General features: G+C 42.8%; 1 protein-coding gene across 5 annotated transcripts in view; it reads left to right on the top strand.

Annotated features, from left to right (window-relative positions):
• Window positions 1-17779, top strand: part of mcf2l2 (MCF.2 cell line derived transforming sequence-like 2) — a 146561-nt gene that overhangs the window by 29230 nt on the left and 99552 nt on the right. For 4 of the 5 annotated variants that reach the window (XM_030050508.1, XM_030050507.1, XM_030050510.1 and 1 more), the window contains exons 4-15: window positions 1077-1167; window positions 2925-3044; window positions 4819-4935; window positions 5799-5948; window positions 6135-6259; window positions 6466-6580; window positions 7721-7840; window positions 9757-9948; window positions 11532-11723; window positions 12530-12716; window positions 13256-13359; window positions 14859-14947. In XM_030050508.1, coding sequence (XP_029906368.1) covers window positions 1077-1167; window positions 2925-3044; window positions 4819-4935; window positions 5799-5948; window positions 6135-6259; window positions 6466-6580; window positions 7721-7840; window positions 9757-9948; window positions 11532-11723; window positions 12530-12716; window positions 13256-13359; window positions 14859-14947 — 1602 coding nt within the window. The remainder of the gene's footprint in view (window positions 1-1076; window positions 1168-2924; window positions 3045-4818; window positions 4936-5798; window positions 5949-6134; window positions 6260-6465; window positions 6581-7720; window positions 7841-9756; window positions 9949-11531; window positions 11724-12529; window positions 12717-13255; window positions 13360-14858; window positions 14948-17779) is intronic. The other variant, XM_030050509.1, reaches the window with a different exon arrangement.

Raw genomic sequence — 17779 nt, forward strand, 5'->3', positions numbered from 1 at the left:
TCGGTCATGTGTGTGTGTTGCATGTGGAAAGAGAGGGAGAGCGTCGGCCGCCCCTCAATGCATCTTGAGAGGAGAGGCCTGTCTTCTGTCCCGGCTGTGGTCGCTCTGCTGTCCTTGTTTCCCTGCAGTTTGCTCCGCAGGGAAACAAGGACAGGCTGCACAGACTGTATTTAATCCTACTCTGGGCTGATAGGACGGTCCAGGTGTTAGGCTCCTGTTGTGCAGAGCAGGTGAAGGGGGAGGATGTGACCCTGCGCTTGTGCCCTTCCCTCTGTCGTCCTACAACAGGGCAACGACACAGCTTTATACCAACATCATGCCCAAACTAGGAAAATAAATAAGCAGTAATAAATAACTTGGATAAATCAATGTTTCATTTACAACATAATCACTTGCAGTTTTTCAAAAAATAGAGCACAAGAACTTGTAGCATCTCCAAATGGTAGGTAATTGGAAATATATGTCAAAGTTGGCTTTGTTTGGGAGTCAAATCTACATCGAATGTAACTTCAAAAAAGATACTTTCCTTATTTCCAGATGATGCAAAAATGGTAGGTTAGGGCTAACTACAGCTAGAAACCCTACGCAGTGGATGAATTTGTGTGTTTTCACCCAAAATGTGTTTGCATGCAGTCTACTAACACTTAAAAGACTGGATGCCAAGATGTTCGCATTGGCTCCATTTGTGGTAAAATTTGAGGATGGCGCCTACTGACACATAAAATATTTGATGATTAATTGTAAGCATGAAGCCTCCTGTCACTCACATTGAGCCGCTAAAAGCAGCTGAGTGAATACATGGAGGTTTTTGGTATCTTTATTTTCATCACTTCACTCGCTGGCCATCGGCACAGTCTGTCAAAAACTTGGTGTAATCACCTTTAAAGTACATCAGCTCCTCTGTGTGTTGGCTGTGTGTAAACTCAGTTAACATCACACTGCTTCATCCGCTCCTGTTGAGTTATAATGGGGTTTGCTGTGCACTGTAGTACCCTGCAGACACACACACATACACAGACATACACACACCACACATTGTGATCCAGTTGCATGTGCTGTCTACTTCCTGTCTCCAGCCTGGACGCTGCGAGTATCGGCTTCATCATCATCATCGACCGGCGGAAGGACAAGTGGAGCTCGGTCAAGGCCTCCCTCACCAGGATCGCTGTAAGTGTGTGAGACTCCCGGCGTTAACATCACCACCGAAAAAAAACAAACAAACAAAAAAAAAAAAAAAAAAACATGCACACGAGTTTGGAAACTGAGTTGTTATTAACTTGTGAAATCAGATAAACAACTACACATGGTAAAAAAAAAAAAAAAAATGGTGAAAAATGAAAAAAATAAGATTACAGTTCTTGTTTGCATTTCCTCCCTAAAACAAAATTTGGATCATTTGAGTCAGAGATAGCCTCAGTTTTTCAGTTTAATCATTGGTTTTCATATTTTTTTATGCTTGTGTTTGCTTTATTTTATTTTTATTTTTATTTCACTGACTTTTGTTATTTGTTTTTAACATTTTATAGTTTTTATTGTTTTATTTTTTTTTTAGTCTAGCATTTTTTTTTCTTGTTGTGTAATGTTTTCATTTTTTATTTTATTTATTTATTTATTTATTTATTATTGGTCTGTGCTCGTTTAATCTTGCAGTGTGAAGCACTTTGGGCTTTTTTTACTGAATGGAGCCTCGTTAAAAACTGGGTTTGAGGTTATTCTAAAGAAACTGTTCAGATGTTCAAAAGGAAAGCTTGAAAAACATTCAGGATTAGTAGATTCAGCAGCTACATGTACCTGGATCAACCTGCACCGATGCTTGAGCAGTCAGTTTGGAGTTATAATGAGGATAATAACTTTTTGACTTTCTCTTGGTCCCAATGTACTGTGTTGTAGTGCATGATTTTGTCCGCTAGAGGGCAGTGTGTGTGTGAACCCAATGCTCTGCTGGCTGCAGACCAAGTCAGGTCGTGTTTTCAGTCTTTCTGGCTTCATGTAGCCGAGGTGCCACAGTAGTGAGATATCTCATACAGGGAGTGCTTGAAGCTTTAGCCACTCTTTAGGAAATGTTTGGAGAGATGCTGCTCTTCCTCTCCATGACTGTAATGCTCCTGGACGTCTGATGTGGTAAACCCCATCCAGCTGATAATCCAGATTTAAATCAAACAGAGGAGGTTGCAGGATTGATGCTTTTTGGTGATCTGATGGCGTCTTGTGTTTGGGTCAGACACACTGTGGTATGTCCAGCTGTAACTCTGCTGGAAATCCCTCTGTTTGCTGGGCTGCTGCTGCCCCCTGCTGTAGAGTTGCAGTATTTCACGGTCGATGCAGGGAGGGACTTCTGGAGTGGCTGCAGTCAGTGCGAATACAGGATGTATATACTATTTGAGAACAAGAGCCGCTGCAGTTTCTTTTGTTTTGCATTGTCTGAGTGCAGGTTTTTACCACTTCATGTCATGTTAGACATACCATTACAGCGTATGTCATCATCACAGGATGTCAGGACTGCACCTGCTGTGACGGCTGTGACAAACCTCAGGGCCACAGTCAATCCAAGAGCTCAGTTACAGAGGTTTTTCGTGACAAATGATAAGCTTAATGATTTATTTATTTGTGTGTAGTCTTCTGTGTCATCTTCAACTGACTCTCAGAGAGCTGACAAGCCAACAGTCAAACTAAAAAAATCAAAAACTTGTCAGATTTTTCGATATAACATGCTGTTCCATTTTTGTCTCCTTTAATGTCTGTATGCCTCCCAACACACACACATAAACACACACATACACACCTTTTACAGTAGGTCTCCATGCACTGATAAGAAGATCCAGGTTGAACAAAAGTAACTGTGTGTGTGTGAATGAATGAGTGAATGACTAAATGATCATTTTAGCAATGTAATCAGACATCAGACATGTTGTTGTGCTGTTTAGGGGGCGTTTCCAGGAAACCTGCAGCTGGTGCTCGTGCTGCGACCCTCCAGGTTCTTCCAGAGAACGATAGCAGACATCGGCATCAAGCTGCACAGAGACGACTTTAAAATGAAGGTACCGGTAAGCATGCGTCATTACCAGCCATAACCACGACCCGATGAAAACCTCAGTGGAGTGGGTGTCACTGTAAAAAAGTCTGTTTTTTTTAAAATTTTTTTTATTAGTAAGTGAACACGTGAGGTTTTCATCTGGAAGAATCATGCATGTGAAACATCTCCATTTATATACATGCACATATACATGAGACTCTGTTCTTCTGCAAGCATGTGCTTCCACCGTTGTGCATGTTTCCACTTTAAGCCTGTTTGTGCATTGGCGCTGCAGCACATGAGCCCCGTCAGCGTGGTTACACACCCGTGTGTGAGACGGAGTTGAGGTTTACATGCAGCGTGTCTATAAATGGAGAGGGGACAGATCCCACACTGACATGTTGCAGGCAGCTGCTCACGTGTCCCGGTATTCAGCCATCCACCGGAGCAGAGGGGGAAAAAAACCAAGTACTTTTACACAAATACTGCGTTTAAGTGCAGTTGTGAGGTACTGGCTCTTTGACTGACCTCATACTTTCACTGCACTACATCTCCGAGGGAAATATTTCACTGTTTGCTGCACTGCATTCCTCTGACCGCTGTAGTTACAAGTGCAAAACATCAAATCTAATACTTTGTTAGGACACGATGACAGCTTTTATTTTTCATACTTAACTACATTTTACTGCTAATATTTACTGTGCTTTTACTGAAGGGACATTTTGAACCAAGGACTTTACCCTATAAGGGATGTTTTTTTTCCCATTGTGATATTGCAACTTTTATTTAGGTCAAGGATTTGAGTGCTTTTTCCATTACTGCACTGGCATACATGGATGGATTTGGCTTCATAATGAGGCATGCACACACATCCCAGCAAATATTCGTCTATGATTTTGACATTAAATAGACAGAAATAGAAAACTGAATTAAATTTGAGAGCATGTCTATGGTTGTCTATAACATCATTTTGCAAAATCAAGACCTAACTATCCTTTATATAATTTCAAAACTGTTTCCAAAGTTTTTTTTTTCTGAGCCGTATTATCATATTAGAAAATGTAAAAAAAAAAAAAAAAAAAAAAAACATTGTTTGAGTTGATGTGAACCTGCAGTGTTTGCTGGAGAAATTCAGTTTGTAATTCAGAATTGTAGATGTAAAATAACACAGAATGAATTCTTATGAACTGCAGCTACCATTCAGACAGCGAATTGATTGAGATCAGTAAGAAGTCTCTCCAGAGGCTAGTCTGCCAGGCTCACCAGGGAATACCTCTCAATTTCAGCTTTGAAATTTGTGGTTCACACACACACCCCGGGACCGTTCAGTCAGCGTGTGTGATCTGTCTCCTGTCTACTGTCTCCCATTCAAGCGCATCCCATTCCTGCGCCTGCGAAATGACACATCTCTACAACTCCACGGAGACTGAAATAAATTGAAAAAAGACGGTTAAAGTGGCTTTGACAGCAGCCAGGATAATTTGCCAGGGTTTATGGTACATCTTAAGGCATCGCACTGATGTCGCCACAATAGTAAAACAGTGCATTTGTATATAAAACCTCAAACAAACCTCGCATGCATCAGCAAAGTCGGTTTCCTATTTGCGGCTACGTGACACGGCTGACACATCTACACTCGGACTTTAATCTCAAGCTTTGAAAAAGACTCATTCATCTTCCCCTGTTTTGTCAAGATCATGTTTACGAGACTAATTCAGCGATGCAATAATAAATAAATCACTATTATGTGCATTACCATCAGTAGCATTTTTGAAATATGTGACGTGCTGTGTGTGTGTGTGCAGATTGTGATGCTGAACTCGCTGTCGGACCTGCACGGCTACGTGGATAAAGGCCAGCTGACCTGCGAGTTAGGAGGAAACTTGGAGTACTGTCACAGTCAGTGGATACACCACCGAACTGTGAGTACACACACAGACCTGCCTGTGTGTGTGTATGAGCATTACACATATATATATAAAAAAAACAAATGAGCTACATGTATTTGAATATAATTTAAATTGCTGGACAAGTGAATGCCTCTCTGTCTGTTGAATTCGTTCCCTTGCCAATGAAGTTTATTTGTGTCGAAATGTGACTTTATGTATTGCAGCTAAAGGCCACACTGCAAAAACTCAAAATCGTACCAAGATTATTTGTCTTATTTCAAGTCAAAAATGTCTTATTCCTAGTCAAAATATCTCATTACACTTAAAATAAGACATGATCACCTCAGAAGTAACTTGTTTTTAGACAATTGTCTCTTGTTTCAAGTGAAAATTTGCTTGAAACAAGTGAAAATTTGCTTGTTTCATTGGCAAAATTTGTTTCTTGTTTCTAGCTAATTTTCACTTATTTCAAGTGAATTTTCACTTTTTCCACTGGCAAATTTTGCCAATGAAACAAGCAAATTTTCACTTGTTTCAAGTGAATTTTCACTTGAAACAAGTGAAAATTGTCTAAAAACAATTTACTTCTGAGGTGATCATGTCTTATTTTAAGTGTAATGAGATATTTTGACTAGTAATAAGACGTTTTTGACTTGAAATAAGACAAATAATCTTGGTAAGATTTTGCGTTTTTGCAGTGCATTTATCTGTCGATGTTATTTGCGATTCCATTTGGCCTCCGAATGTGCCACAGAGTGCTCCCCGCACCTTATAACGCTCAATCTCAATCTTCATTAAATCCCCAAAAGTAACAAGGCAGCACCGATTTTCAGTGTGAGATGTTAAAGAGGGTGTATGTCCCCCCCCCCCCCCCCCCCCCCCCCATCCCCCCCCAGGCCATAGAGAACTTTGCCATGACGGTGAAAACCACAGCACAGATGCTACAGAAGTTTGGGACGGACCTGGCAGAGACGGAGCTGCCCAACGACGTCCAGTGCACCAAAGACCTGCTCGTCGCACACACCGACAAGCACAACAAACTCAAGGTGGAGCGCTGGGTCTTGGATCTTGGCTATAAACTGATCTATAACTAAAAAATATTATGGATCTATAATAAAATGTTATAAGTGGTATATAAATGTGTACACACTGACATGGAGGGCTACAGGGCTTGTAATTCAATTGATATTCTGAATATTGCTGTGTGTGTGTTTCCGTTTTCGTGAAACCAGGATGAACTGAAGCTAGCTCTGAAGCAGGGGACCACCTTGCTCGGTTGTATCAAGGAGCAGGCGGCCAAGTCGGAGAGCCACCGGCTGAACCCCGACGAGATGGAGAACCAGACCACGGTGGAGAGGTGAAGCTCGCTCTGCAGCCTGAATCAGCGTTTTTATTCTCTGGTCTGCAGAAAGTGGCCATTTCAGCCTCGGCTGCTGGCTTATGATGCTGCCAGTCTCTCCTTATGCCTCAGACCTGTTGAGCAATGTCGCTGTCGTGTGTGTGTGTGTGTGTGTGTGTGTGTGTGTGTGTGTGTGTGTGTGTGTGTGTGTGTGTGTGTCGCAGGCTGCTGGCCCAGCTGGATGAAACAGAGAACGCCTTTGAGCAGTTCTGGTCCAAACACCATCTGAAGCTCGAACAGTGTCTGCAGCTCCGCCACTTTGAGCAGGACTTCAGAGAGGTCTGCCTGTCTGTCTGTCTGTCTGTCTGTCTGCCTGTCTGTCTGTCTGTCTGTCTGTCTGTCTGCCTGTCTGTCTGTCTGTCTGTCTCTCTGTCTGTCTGTCTGTCTGCCTGTCTGTCTGTCTGCCTGTCTGTCTGTCTGTCTGTCTGTCTGTCTCTCTGTCTGTCTGTCTGTCTGTCTGTCTGACTGCCTGTCTGTCTGCCTGTCTGTCTGTCTGTCTGTCTGTCTGTCTGTCTGTCTGTCTGCCTGTCTGTCTGTCTGTCTGTCTGCCTGTCTGTCTGTCTGTCTGTCTGTCTGTCTGCCTGTCTGTCTGCCTGTCTGTCTGTCTGTCTGACTGCCTGTCTGTCTGTCTACCTGTCTGTCTGTCTGCCTGTCTGTCTGCCTGTCTGTCTGTCTGCCTGTCTGTCTGTCTGTCTGTCTGTCTGTCTGTCTGACTGCCTGTCTGTCTGCCTGTCTGTCTGTCTGCCTGTCTGCCTGCCTGTCTGCCTGTCTGTCTGTCTGTCTGCCTGCCTGTCTGTCTGTCTGCCTGTCTGTCTGTCTGTCTGTCTGTCTGACTGCCTGTCTGTCTGTCTGCCTGTCTGTCTGTCTGTCTGTCTGCCTGTCTGTCTGCCTGTCTGTGTCTCTGTCTGTCTGTCTGCCTGCCTGCCTGTCTGTCTGCCTGCCTGTCTGTCTGTCTGTCTGTCTGTCTGTCTGTCTGCCTGTCTGTCTGGCTGTCTGCCTGTCTGTCTGCCTGTGTGTCTGTCTGTCTGTCTGCCTGTGTGTCTGCCTGTCTATCAGTGTGTCTGCCTGCCTGTCTGTCTGTCTGTCTGTCTGTCTGTCTGTCTGTCTGTCTGTCTTTCTGTCTGCCTGTCTACCTTTCTGTCTCTCTCTGCCTGTCTTTCTTCCTGTCTGTCTAACTGTCTACCTGTCTGTCTGCCTGTCTGTCACTCTTGGAGTGTGAGTGTTTCCTCTTTAGTAAAAGTAATTTATATCTTCCTCTCTCTCTCTCTCTGTCTCTCTCTCTGTCTCTCTCTCTCTCTGTCTCTCTCTGGTGTCTCTCTCTCTCTCTGTCTGTCTCTCTGTCTCTCTCTCTGTCTGTCTGTCTGTCTGTCTCTCTCTCTCTCTCTCTCTCTCTGGTGTCTCCCTGTCTCGATCGCCCAGGTCAAAGTGTCCCTCGACGGTTTGACGGACAGCCTGACCGGCCTATCAGACATCGGCGACTGCGTGGCCAGAGTAGAACATCTGCTGAAGGAGCTCAAGGTCTTAGAGGAGAAGGCTCAGGTGAGCACACACACACACACACACACACACACACACACACACACACACACACACACACACACACACACACACACACACAGCATATAGTCACAGGTCAGCCAGTACATTCTCTTCCTTGGTGAAGCTCCTCCCACGGCTCGCACATGGTACAGGGGAAAATAAATATTTGAAGAGTTTTATTACAAAATGTTATCTGCCTTATGAAAATATAGGCGTGTAGATGTTAAAAAAACACCTTGAATTATTAGGCTGGCTGTAACATTGGGTCACACTTTACTTACTGGGCATCGTGATGCAGTACACACACATTATCACCGTTAATACTTGGAATCAGCACACAGACATTTTTAAAAGTCACAAAATTAGATATACGGTGAAATACAGCCATTAACAGGACAGTTTTCCTCTGAAGGTCAATTGTAAATTAGTGGTAAAGATGTTAAATATGCTCTATCAGTGGTGTTTGGCAGCAGTAGGCAGCTATTATAGAACGTAAACACCTGGAAGTGCAACTTTACATGTCAAATGTGAATGTTCAACCATTTACCATGCATGCATTTTCATGTCTTATGCATCATGTGACACTGAAAATTGAGATCAAGTGCACTTTGTGGATTAAAAACCTGTTCAAACTGGGGCTGTGAGTATATGATTTCTAGGCTCCATCATCACAGGAACACAGTGTCGTTTAGTGTTGATTCCTGAATGTTGCTGCACAGTAACAAAGAGATTTACAGTTTTTCTCAGTTTCTAAAACACTAAACCCTGTTGTCTGAACCAAATGCTCCATTGCCTGAACCCACTGATTGAATCAGTCACTCTTTTGTCAAAACCATAAGCACGTTTGACCTGTTTAGACACACCTTACCAACACATTTTCATTGTGATGCTCCTGTGCTGCATAATGGTGAGCACTGGTGGCAAAAGTCAAACACAAGTAAAGCACAGGTGTCACTGGTTGAACACAACAACTCAAAACTGATCACACTTGTGGCTCATGATGTGAGGGAACATATATAAGCCAGTTCAGAGAGCACTGCTGTGTGAGGCCCTACAATGGACAGAAATCTGAGAGGAGGAGTTTGAGTGAGAGGAGGTCAAGGAGGTCGAGGAGGTCGAGGTGGTTGAGGAGGTCGACCCAGTACGGAGAAATGATGCTGTGGTTGAGTAATGCACTTCTCATTTGTATATTTTTGTACTTTATTTTTACGTAGGCTTACTGTATACAAGTGCTAAATGCACAAGATTTCTGTTTTTTGTACTTTTTTTTTTTTTTTTACTATATACAAGTGCTAAATGCACAGGTTTTTTGTTTTGCAACATGCATTTAGCCTACAGTGAACACTAAACATTTATTTCTACAGCTTCATGTCCTGAGCATTGTGTATTTTTCTATGTTGTGTTTAGTGACTGCTCAGTAGTGTTTTTAATTTTGATTGACTCGGGGCACAATTTGACAACATAGTTCAGTTTTGAGCACAGATTGAACTGTTTTGAGGTGAAAGTTTGGTTTTGCACGAGGAGTCTGAGGTTTTGTGAACGTAGCTTGAAAATTGGGTTTTGTGTTCACAGATTAGAGAAAAGGAGAGCAACTTTCGAGAAATGTGTCTTAGCAATTGAGAAAAACTGTAAAAAAAAAAAAAAAAAAAAAAAAAAAGGTGGGTAAAACAGAGCCACCAGTCAGTGATCATCATAAACCAGACAACCTCCAGAGGAAAAAAAAACCTGAGAAAAACACAGATTCATGCTTTTCCCTCAAAAGATGGTAAAAGCAGTTTGATTCGTCTTTCCGTTTTGTTTTTGATGAATTTGCATGATAAAGCATATTAATGTAAAAAAAAATCAGTAAACTTTCAGCGGCTCTTCTGCTGTTGTGTCTCGATCACTGACGCTGTTGTGACCTCCTCCTCACCCAGGCGACCCTGGAGAAGGCCCAGCTCCACGCGTTGCACGGCGACCAGCTGATCCAGAGCAACCACTACGCCGTCGACTCCATCCGGCCCAAATGCGTGGAGCTGCGGCGGGTCTGCGACGACTTCAACAACGAGGCCAAGAAGAAGACGGACGTCCTGTCCAAGTCCCTGCAGATACACCAGGGCATCGACAAGGTGGGGGCGTCCTGCAGCCGCTCTGCAGCGATCAGTGTGTTTTCTGTTTTATTTTAAAGTCTGATCATCGCAGGGTTTCTGTGTGTGGAGCTTTCCCTCTTCTCTCTGCACTTTGACCCGCCTGAGGAGCTGAAGCTGCTGTGTCATTTTTTAACCCTCCTACTATGTTTGGGGTCAATTTTACTCAAGCCAATGTTTAACGTCTCTACATAAATGATTAACGTCATTTTTTTTCTTCATATTTAATGAGTTTTCCTAATGTAATGGGCACTACCGGGTAAACATGAAATTCACATGATGATATGTTTTCAATGTCCTGTACACACTTTGTAATGCATCGGTTATAAATAACAAAAATCTGCACTTAGAAATAATATAAAGCCATTAAAACACCACAAATTAATATTTCTTTCCAATTTTAGGTCAATCAGTGAGATTTTATGGTGATTTGAATATTTGTCCATAGTGGCGTAATACGAATACTGGATGTATAAGTGGGCGTGGGGGTTCTGTTTTATTTAAAGGGCTATTTAGGTCGTCAACAAAGAAACATAAAGTACCTGACACATAAACTTTGGTAACAATTTTAATTATAATAATTTTGTGGAGGCTTAAACTGCTGGGGGTCAAATTGAGCCCAAACATAAAAGATGTTTGTAAATTTGAACATAACAGGAGGGTTTAATCACTTTTTTATGGACTCGCTTCTTTCTACTGACTGCTTATTATTTGTTTTTTCTTCTTTTTTTTTTTTTAAACTCCTTTGGAAAGCATGTTTTCCTGAATTTCATACCGATACTGACACTAATTCTCATAGTGCCATCGCTGCATAACCAGAGACCTTGTCACACTGTGGCAGAAATGTTCAGTATTTGTGTTGACTCTTTGCCTGTTGCCCTCAAAAGGAACGCTAAAAATGTACAAGTCGCACATTTTTTAGCTGCCTAAGTGCCGATACATGTGAAATTCACAATATCAAGGAGTCAGAGTGAAGTCGGGTCACAGCTCAATGCGAGTGTGAATCAGGGTGCGGCTGGCTTCCTCTTATTTCCTGTTTGCTTTAGTCGCACGGCGGGTTTTTGTCGTGTTTGTGGTTTCATTTCTTTGTGCTGCTGTGATAAACACCCTTCTTTGTGAATCTGCCTCCTCTGTTGCATGAGATCGCATTCAAGTTCCAAAAAAAAAAAAAAAAAAAAAATTCAGTCGCTCACCTACTTTGTCATTTCACACGCAGGTCGCTCTATTTATAGGGTGTGCGGCTCATGCAAATATTTTGTTCAAAGAGTCCCTGCAGCAACGGAGCCAGAAATTTGAATCTTTGCAACAATATTCCACACAAATTGCGGCCGGTGAACAAGAGATGTGCCACAAATTTGCATCGCCGCAGTGTTTCCTCTGCTAAACATGGCTCACACCAGGAACCCCGTGGAGAACAGCAAGTCAGAGATGATGTTTGATTAAAGATACGCCGTTAAATCGCTGGAAAACTAACGTCTTCCTTCAGTGCAATGCGTTACAAGGTGCATTTTTACACCCTGAAAGTCCCAGCCTGAAGACATGTTTTTTGTCTCGGCTCTGTGCAGGTGAACCAGTGGTGCGAGTCCGGCGTCTACCTGCTGGCCTCGCAGGCCGTCGACAAGTGTCAGTCACAGGAAGGGGCGGAGTCAGCGCTGGCCGACATCGAGCGCTTCCTGGAGACGGCCGAGGAGAATCAGCTGACTGAACTCAGGAACATCCACAACCAGTATGAGGTCGTCCTGTCAGAGGATGTCAAGGTATGACACACACATATACACTACTCACAAAAAGTTAGGGATATTTGGCTTTTGGGTGAAATTTATGGAAAATGTAAAAAGTTCACACTACAGTGATATTATATCATGGAAGTAGGGCATTTAAGTAGAAGCATACACTGGTGATTTCCTCATCTCAAACAATTTCTTGAAACAAAAGCCAACAACAGTGGTGGATATACCACAACAAAAAATGTCAGTGTCAATAACTTGTCATGTGCCCTTGAGCATCAATTACAGCTTGACAGCGACGTCTCATGCTGTTCACAAGTCGATTTATTGTCTGCTGAGGCATGGCATCCCACTCTTCTTGAAGGGTGGCCCTCAGGACATTGAGGTTCTGGGGTACAGAGCTCCGAGCCTCTACACGGCGACTCAGCTGATCCCATAGGTTTTCTATGGGATTCAGGTCTGGAGAAAGTGCAGGCCACTCCATCTGAGGTACCCCAGTCTCCAGCAGCCGTTCCCTAATGATACGACCTCGATGAGCTGGAGCATCAAACACCTGATGTGAATTTTGCCGTTAAACTCCTTGTTAGAGAACAGCAACTTGTGCAAAAAGTACTGAAACATTGAACAGTTGGACATGTGCATTCAAAAGTTTACAGAAGGTCACATTAAGTTCACCTGTAAAGGTTAGAATGCATTTTAGGTTCATCCTGAAATTTCACCCGAAAGCCGAATATCCCTAACTTTTTGTGAGTGTATACACACACACACACACACACACACTGTCCGGATGCTGTGTTGGGACAAAAAGAGACAGACAGGTGTCCCTCTGCCTGCAGGCTAGCGTCCTGAAGGCGCTGAAGAGGCTGGAGGACGTCCAGGAAATGTTCGAGAAGAGGCACATCAGCCTGAAGAAGCTGTCGGCCAAACAGACGAGGCCCGTGCAGCCCGTGGCCCCGCGCCCCGAGTCCTCGCCCAAACGGCCCTCCCTGAAGAACACGTCCAGAACCGCCGGATCCCAGCAACGTGAGTCGCTGCGCCTGACCTTCTAGCACAGCAGTGAAGCCACTTTTTTTTTTTCAAAATAAAGGATCACACTTACTTGATTCTTTAACTTTAACTTTTGCATGCACCGTGGCCACGAGATAAAGTGAAAAAAAAGAAAGACTTTACGATCCTTCATTTTGAATATGAACGGACTGAATTGACTTTGAATAGAATGAGTGCACCCGGCAAAAGCACAGTGTAGAAATATCTAGTGAAGTAAATGTCATCACATTCATAGTAAAAGGAAAGTGGTGTGGTTTCAATACAAGCATGTGGAAAAAAAACAACAAAAAAAAAAATGACTCGATGCCAAATTTATACTTGGTTGTGTTCCTCGCCTGGCCTCCTGCAAAAATATCAGCCATGAGGTCGACTGAAATCTGCAATAGTGATGCCGCTTTTGAATTTGTGCACTTTTGTAAATTCAGCATGAGTTGAAACACATCCTCACATATACGTTTCTTCTTCTTCTTCTTCTTCTTCTTCTTCTTCTTCTTCTTCTTCTTCCTCCGTTTCAGCTCTCGCCCGCAGATCATCAGACAACACGAACAGCGGCAAGCAGCAGGCCGAATCCGATCCCAACAAGAAGAAGAACATCCGCAAAGCCAAGGGAGGCATCAAGGTATCCCTCCTCTCCTCCCGCCTCAGCAGCTTCCCCCCTGTCAAAACGAGATGTTTGCACCGGCGTTAATGAGCTAATATTAGTTTTTCTGAGAAGTCAAACAGGGAACGCCGGGATGTGGTTCGTAAAGGTTAGGGGTGAGATTCTGTTTGATTCATGACTCTTTAATTGGAGATTTGGTTTAAGAACTTTTTTTTTTTTTTTTTTATAAACAATTCAATTTTATTCAGTGATAGAAATGTCTGTCTGTCTCTGTAACTGAAGATTTGGTTTTAAGAACTTTTTTTTTTTTTTTTTAAACAATTCAATTTTATTCAGTGATTTAAGTCAATGATTCGGCTCAGTGTTTTCAGCCAAAATATTAAATCTATTAAACAGACGTGCAATAATGTAAGATTATCCTTCTGAAATGTGGAAAACAGACAACAGAAGTACATTAACTGTATTTACTGGAGAAAAAAAATCCAATTCATAATATTCTGTCAGATCACAACAACAACATGGCTTTAAATCTGTTATTGATCAGATACAACAGGGAAAAAAAAAATCCACTTTAGTAAAATGAAAAAAAAAAAAAAAAAAAAAAAAAAAAAAAACCCGAACACAACAGCTGGCTATTGTTGCTACTGTCTTCATTCAAATCTCTTATTTCAGGCTACTACCCGCTGGCTTCAGTAAAAAATGCTCACAATGTGGTGAAACTGGAGAAATGTAACAGACAAACAAATAAACAAACAAACAAACAAAAAAACACCTCAGTAATGTGGATCCAATTTCTAGAGGTTCCATTGAGCGAAGCGTGTTAGAAAGTTGATAATTTGATCTTCCACGAGGGAGAAAATGATGTTCTCCCCTCAGGAGCTCAGAGGTCAGAGGTCAGAGGTCAGCCACAGAGCAGCACCTGGAGCCTGTAGAGTTTTGCTCCAGGGCACTTCAGCAGGGAGGCTGACAGGCACGCTGCTGCTGCTCTGATTTTGCTCTGATCTCTTTAATCGGTTTACGGCGTCTGTGACTTGGTCGTGTGTCCTGAGGTTGTTTCGTGCTGCAGACAAACACGGCCCGTCGCTGCAGTGTACAAACCTCCCTCCATAATTGATGAGGGCAGACGGAGCTTGTCTCGGTCTTTAAAGGAAATCCAACTCGCGGGTGTCGCGTTTCATCCTCCTACTCGTGCCCCCGATGTGAACTTGGGGGTCACAAATTTTACCAAGTTTTTTTTTTTTTTTTTTTTTTTTTTAATTTTCTATTCTGATCTTCCATGCTTAGACCAACCTGTGCTGAATTATAAGTGACTTCTTCCCTCAGTAATTAAATTCCCATGTCTTGAGCAGCCACTGTTGAGGTGCCCTTGAGCAAGGCACTGATGCTCCAAGGAAAATGTGAGAAAATAGAAGCACACAGGGCTGGCCACTCAACCGCCTTGTGGACTCATTTATATGAAATTAACCCTAACATACTGGTGTGTGTGTGTGTGTGTGTGTGTGTGTGTGTGTGTCCAGATTGAGGTGATGCATGAGGCGAGTCAAGGAGGCTCCACCCACGTCGTCGTGTCCAATGAGACCGAGGAGAGTCTGTCCAACAGGCGCAGGTAAGGCCAGAACATGACGCTGTGCACCAGATCGCGATTAATAGATTATTTTTCCCACATTGAACTATCGATGAAATATTTTTCAAGGGCTCTTCAATCCCAGAAATTGCTTCCAAGTGTTTCCAGAAGAGCAAATTCTGAGTTACGAATGATAAGGATTATTAAAAACTTGCTCTTAGAGTGAATGCATTAAGTTTATCAGTTGATTTATCCGTTACTCACCGTTCACTGAGAGACCTGAGCAGCAGAGAAACAGTCCAGAAAGCTGATTTTTTCATTTATTTTAATGTAAATTAAAATAAGTTAGAACAGAAAAAGGTAAAATGGCTTTCAGTCACTCAGCTCCTTCAACTTGGAATATGTTGCAAAATGATTTAAAACTTGAGGAGCGGGTCTCCCTTGATGTTTTTAAATCCATGCTGAAGGATTTAGAAGTTGATTCAACAGTCTGCTCATGTTTTTAATTCAGTGTACTTCCTATTAACGTGATTATCAAGTGGCTTGTGTGTAAAGTGCCTTTGTATTGTTTGTGTTGTTTCTTTGTCAGTTGTTGGTTCTGTGTTTCAGTCACTTTGTGCTCTGGATCGCACGGCTGCCGGTCTTGGCCGGGTCTCTCTTGAAAAAGAGATTTTTAATCTCAATGGGACATTTCCTGGCTAAAAAAAAGGCTAAATAAATAAAATAAATAAATAGTCAAAGAAAAATATAGGCTACCACCAAGCTGTGAGCATGTTGGTTTTAAAGGGGAAGTAGTGGGGCTGTGCCTGGCCTGGTTTCCCACCCCGGCTTCACATGCGCGTGCGGGAAATCTACATTCCTGAAAGCGATTCAGCAGTATGGAACTGACCTCCCTGCTTTGGGGAGTTAAACTCAGATCCCAATGCATGGAGCTGAAGAATTGGTTCTTTTTGGCTTTGACTCCCACGCCTGTAATTTTCTCCAGCAGAGGCCTAGGAAAAAAAAAAAATAGAGCAACTCGAGAACAATCGTAAAACTAAGCAGGGAATCCCAGTTTAGTCACGTCAGGTTCATGTCTGCATTTTCAGAATCAGAATCAGAATCAGAATACTTTATTGATCCCCAGGGGGAAATTACTTTTTGTTACAATAACAACTCCCACTCAAAGTGTAAAGTAAAAAGAGCAAATAGTCAAGAAAAATAAAGAAAGGAATATAAATATAAATATATATAGAATAAAAAGAAAGAAAAAATATATGTACAAGTGCAAACATGGACAGGAGTTATTGCACTACAGGTTATTGCACATAAGTATGGTATTGAATATGGATTATTGCACAGAGGGAATTTGCACAAGAGTTAGTTTATGGGCAAGAGTTAGTTTATGGAATAGGCGTGGATGCAGTTTGAGAGGTGGTGCGGCACCGACTGCACTGTGGGCAGGCTGGACGGCGCTCACAGCTCGGCCTGGCTGTCGACGACGTGAGAACATTTCAGACACAGATGCCGTGACTGTTAGCGCCCAGGCGGTTAAGTGCAAACTGCGGTGTGGGACTCCGGTGTGGAATTTATCCATTTCTAATTTCACTCTGCACACGGACCTGACAGAGAAAATCACAACTTCACTGTGAGAAAGAATGCTTCTAAACACTTGACCTTCATCTCGTGAGCGTCCCGGCCCGACAGCAGCATCAGTGAAAATGTTTAAATTTGGCCGAAGGTAGATTTATATGTAAAAAACCCTCCTGTCATAGCAGCTAAATCACAAAGTGAGGCTGCTGCAGAGAAGAGCCTCCCATCCCCGAGTAACTAAAACGCAGTAGATTCAGTTTGCAGTTTAAAGGTTTCATGTCGAACGAGCTCGTTAAATTTCAACTTCAACTTTTGATTATAAAAGAAAAGAATCCTCTTGAATTACATAAAAGGCATGTAACCAGGTCTGTTCAGTCTATTTTCTCGTTTCTCATAAACAGTGATTTTTTTTTGCCTCTCTCATCCCTTTTCCTGCTGTATCTTTTGTGTACAAGACATCACAGATTATTGTGTGCTGCGTACAGTTTACATCACGTCACAGGATCTCTGGGTATCTAAATGCGGCTTTCAAACGGCGCTTGTTTACATTTGGAGCATGCACGACGTCGCCTATTTGCACTGGGGGCGCTTGTGAATAATTTATGATCGGTTCTGGCTCCATGTTTATCTCTTTATTTGGTCCTGGTTTAGATTCCAGTGCACGCTGCGGCCCTGAAATTTCTCTTAATTTAGACACTTTATCACCGTGAAAGTGCTGAGTGCACAGTGTTTGTCTTTTCGGGAGATACTTGACTAAACGAATTCACATTTTGTGGCGGTGTTTTCCAGTTCCAAGCGCTCTTGTCTCGGGGGTGGGGTGGTGCTTGCGTTTGCAAGGTCGACGTATAAAATGCATTTCTCAGTGTTGTGCCTGGCCCGCGGGGAAGCTGCAGCAAAGCATAAAAGTGACTCCCCTCTTTCTCCACTCCCAAGGATGACCAGCGCCAAGACAAGTGCAATCCAGAAGAATTGATTTATTCATCAATTCACATTTCAAATGGTAGAAAAAAGCCCTGACGAGACAGCACCGCCAAAATATTAAACAGCACAAGCTATAATTAGACAAAGTAACTTACCTCTTAAAAGAAACAACCAGCACAGGCCTCCTACCTGCCTCCCAAACATAAACAGGAGAAAATTATGACCCCCGGGTCACGACATCAGTGTCACACAGTGACATTAACAAGAGGCTGGAGGCGTCCTTCCTCTGTTTCAGAGCTTGAACTTGAACCTTAAACGTGTTCTAAAAGCCTTAAAAGAGCAAGTCTGACTCAGGGAGCTGAAGGCTTCAAGGCCGAGGGG

This window comes from Myripristis murdjan, chromosome 4, assembly GCF_902150065.1.
Source record: "Myripristis murdjan chromosome 4, fMyrMur1.1, whole genome shotgun sequence".
In the NCBI taxonomy this organism is placed as follows: Eukaryota; Metazoa; Chordata; class Actinopteri; order Holocentriformes; family Holocentridae; genus Myripristis; species Myripristis murdjan.